General features: G+C 43.8%; 1 protein-coding gene across 1 annotated transcript in view; it reads left to right on the forward strand.

Moving 5' to 3' along the window:
* LOC106956083 (sentrin-specific protease 6-like) overlaps positions 1 to 2,789 on the forward strand; it is a 32,666-nt gene that overhangs the window by 8,399 nt on the left and 21,478 nt on the right. The window contains 3 exon segments of the mRNA XM_015046664.1: positions 46 to 195; positions 277 to 347; positions 1,445 to 1,626. Coding sequence (XP_014902150.1) covers positions 46 to 195; positions 277 to 347; positions 1,445 to 1,626 — 403 coding nt within the window.

Here is a 2,789-nt window from a genome sequence, read left to right on the forward strand (position 1 = left end):
GGTCCCGGTCCCGGTTCTGGTTCTGATCCACTCTCTGCCCCATAGTGACGTGGCGCTGCCGGTACCGACGCAGTCCTCCACCAGAACCGACCTGAACCTGATCTTCACCTCGGCGCTTCCTCCAGGGATCGTCCTGCAGGGCCGCCACTTCCAGCACGCCCAGGCGCCGTCGGCCGCCAGGAAGCCGGGTCAAAGGTCAGCCGTCCTCACGCGCACGCTTCTGCCTCCTCATGAGTACGTGGCTAGAGACGATCTATTGTCCCTCCTGTCCCGCAGAAACAACTTCTCGTCCACACAGCCGGCCGTGGAAGTGGACAGCATCGTCCTCACCTGTCCGGAGTCTCCAGGTAGAGTTCTGCTCCGCTGCTTCACGTTACCATGGAAACAAGCATCAAGTAGAGAGTCGACGTTAGCTGGGAGAACTAGCTAACGCTAGTTTCTGATCTATCTTCATCAGAAACAAACCTGCAGTGTTGTTTTGATTCTTTCATGTTAGAGAAATCCTTTGATCTCCATGGCAACCGTTCGGTCTGGGCGGACCTAGCCCCGCCTTCAGGGCGCAGCTCCCCCCCACTCAGCTCCTTCAGACTAGCCAGCAGCAATTAGCAAACTGCTCATTGTAGGAGCTGCTGCAAGTAAAAACATTAAAGGGTTAATAGAGGAGCCATGTTGGGACGACTTCGTGGAGGCGGAGCTTCAGAGTTCTTAAAGAGACAGAGGCCCAATTTCAGGTGTTAAGTTACAAAGTTAAATATCTTTTAAGCCATATTTGATATAAATAACATTTTTAAAACAACTGAAGGAAGCATAGTTACTGATTAGGTAGGGAATGTCACTTTGTGCCTGGAAAACACATAATTACTGACTTTTACTTTGACTACACCATAGCGTTGGCCCGGCCCAGCAGCACCAGTTGATCTCAGATTAAAATCTGCCACTCTGTGTGCATTAATTCTCAAATGTTTTTTTTTTATTATTTTGTTTTAATAATATTTATTTTATACACTGCTCAAAAAAATAAAGGGAACACTCAAATACTGAATGAATGAAATATTCTCATTGAATACTTTGTTCTGTTGAATGTGCCGACAACAAAATCACACAAAAATCATCAATGGAAATCAAATTTATTAACCAATGGAGGCCTGGATTTGGAGCCACACACAAAGTTAAAGTGAAATGTTCCCTTTATTTTTTTGAGCTGTATATTTACAGCCTTATCAATTCTAACTTATTAATGGTTAATCAGGTCAGTGGGCGGGGCCAACTCTGCTCTAGTTGACAGTGATTGGCCAGAGGTTGACCAATCAGACGTCAGATCCGTTTCATCCAATCATGTTCTACCAGAAATATAAAAATGATTATTTTCACAGTTAAATCTCCAACATTCTGATAGTTTCTGCATTTAATTATTTCATGTCTGCATGGATGTTTCTGACAGCAGTAGGTGTTTCTGTAACGACCGGAGCTGCTGTCAGAATGAGTCCTGGTCGTCATGGCGACGGGTCAGCTGACCTGCCTGTTCTAACTGTTGCAGAAGAAACGTTGAGCATCAAGCGGCGCGTCCAGCAGAGGAGGAAACCGCTGGAGGACGTCGGCTTCTCTCCACAGCTCCAGGCCCCCGAGGTGAGAGAGGCCGCACCGCGTTTCCCACAATTCATAGCTGAGTCACTCCAGGAAACACACACACACTCCAGTTCCGACTCCTGATGGTTTCGGTTTAAATCGTTTTTGTCTTTTGATCCTTAAACATGAAACGTGGAGTAATGTTTCCTCTGGTCTGTGATCAATCTAAGAAAATATTTATTTTATTGTTTTGTTTTAAAAAATGAAAGTTAAACATAAATGTAAAAATCATTTATTTCATAGTTTAGGCCTGGAACGGTTAGTTGGATAAAAGATTTTTCTGATTATTTATTTAATCACAATAATAGAAATAAATAAGATGCAAATAAACAAATAATTTCATTAGTAATGGAGTTTTTGATTAATCACTTTTTCTGCCAATAAGTTTTTTTTAGTGTATACAGTATTAAAAGTATGAATAAACAAATAAATTCATTTAACTAAAACGCTGTAGCGTCTTTCCTTCGCTGATCGTTTATAGAAAACGATGACTCAGCAGTTGATTAATAATCACCTTTGGTTTAAATTCCCTTCAATCATTGTCAAAAACCTAATTTAACTTTATTTAATTCAAAATGTAATAATTAACATATTTGATCCAACAAGTAAAGAATCACTTCAGTTTAAATAAAAAGTAAAAAAATAATCAACATCATAATTATTTGTAATTTCTTCTGTTGAGAAAACGACGATTAAGTTTAATTTTTTTCTACATGGAAGTGAGGAATAAACTGAGCTGTGTTCCCCGTGTTCCCCATGGTTTCCCATGTTTCCCCACGTTTCCCATGTTCCCCCGTGTTCCCTGTGGTTCCCCATGTTCCCCCACGTTTCCCGTGTTCCCCATGTTTCCCCATGTTCCCCTGTGTTTCCCCATGTTCCCCATGTTCCCCATGTTTCCCGTGTTCCCCGTGTTCCCCGTGTTTCCCCATGTTCCCCGTGTTTCCCCATGTTCCCCGTGTTTCCCCATGTTCCCTATGTTCCCCATGTTCCCCGTGTTCCCCGTGTTCCCCATGTTTCCCCATGTTTCCCGTTTTCCCCATGTTCCCCATGTTCCCTATGTTCCCCGTGTTCCCCGTGTTCCCCCATGTTCCCCGTGTTCCCCGTGTTCCCCATGTTTCCCCATGTTCCCCGCGGTCCCCCCTGGTCCCCGTGGTGCCCCCTGC

This window comes from Poecilia latipinna, unplaced genomic scaffold (assembly GCF_001443285.1).
Source record: "Poecilia latipinna isolate Pla-1442-1.1 unplaced genomic scaffold, P_latipinna-1.0 Scaffold786, whole genome shotgun sequence".
NCBI classification, from domain to species: domain Eukaryota; kingdom Metazoa; phylum Chordata; class Actinopteri; order Cyprinodontiformes; family Poeciliidae; genus Poecilia; species Poecilia latipinna.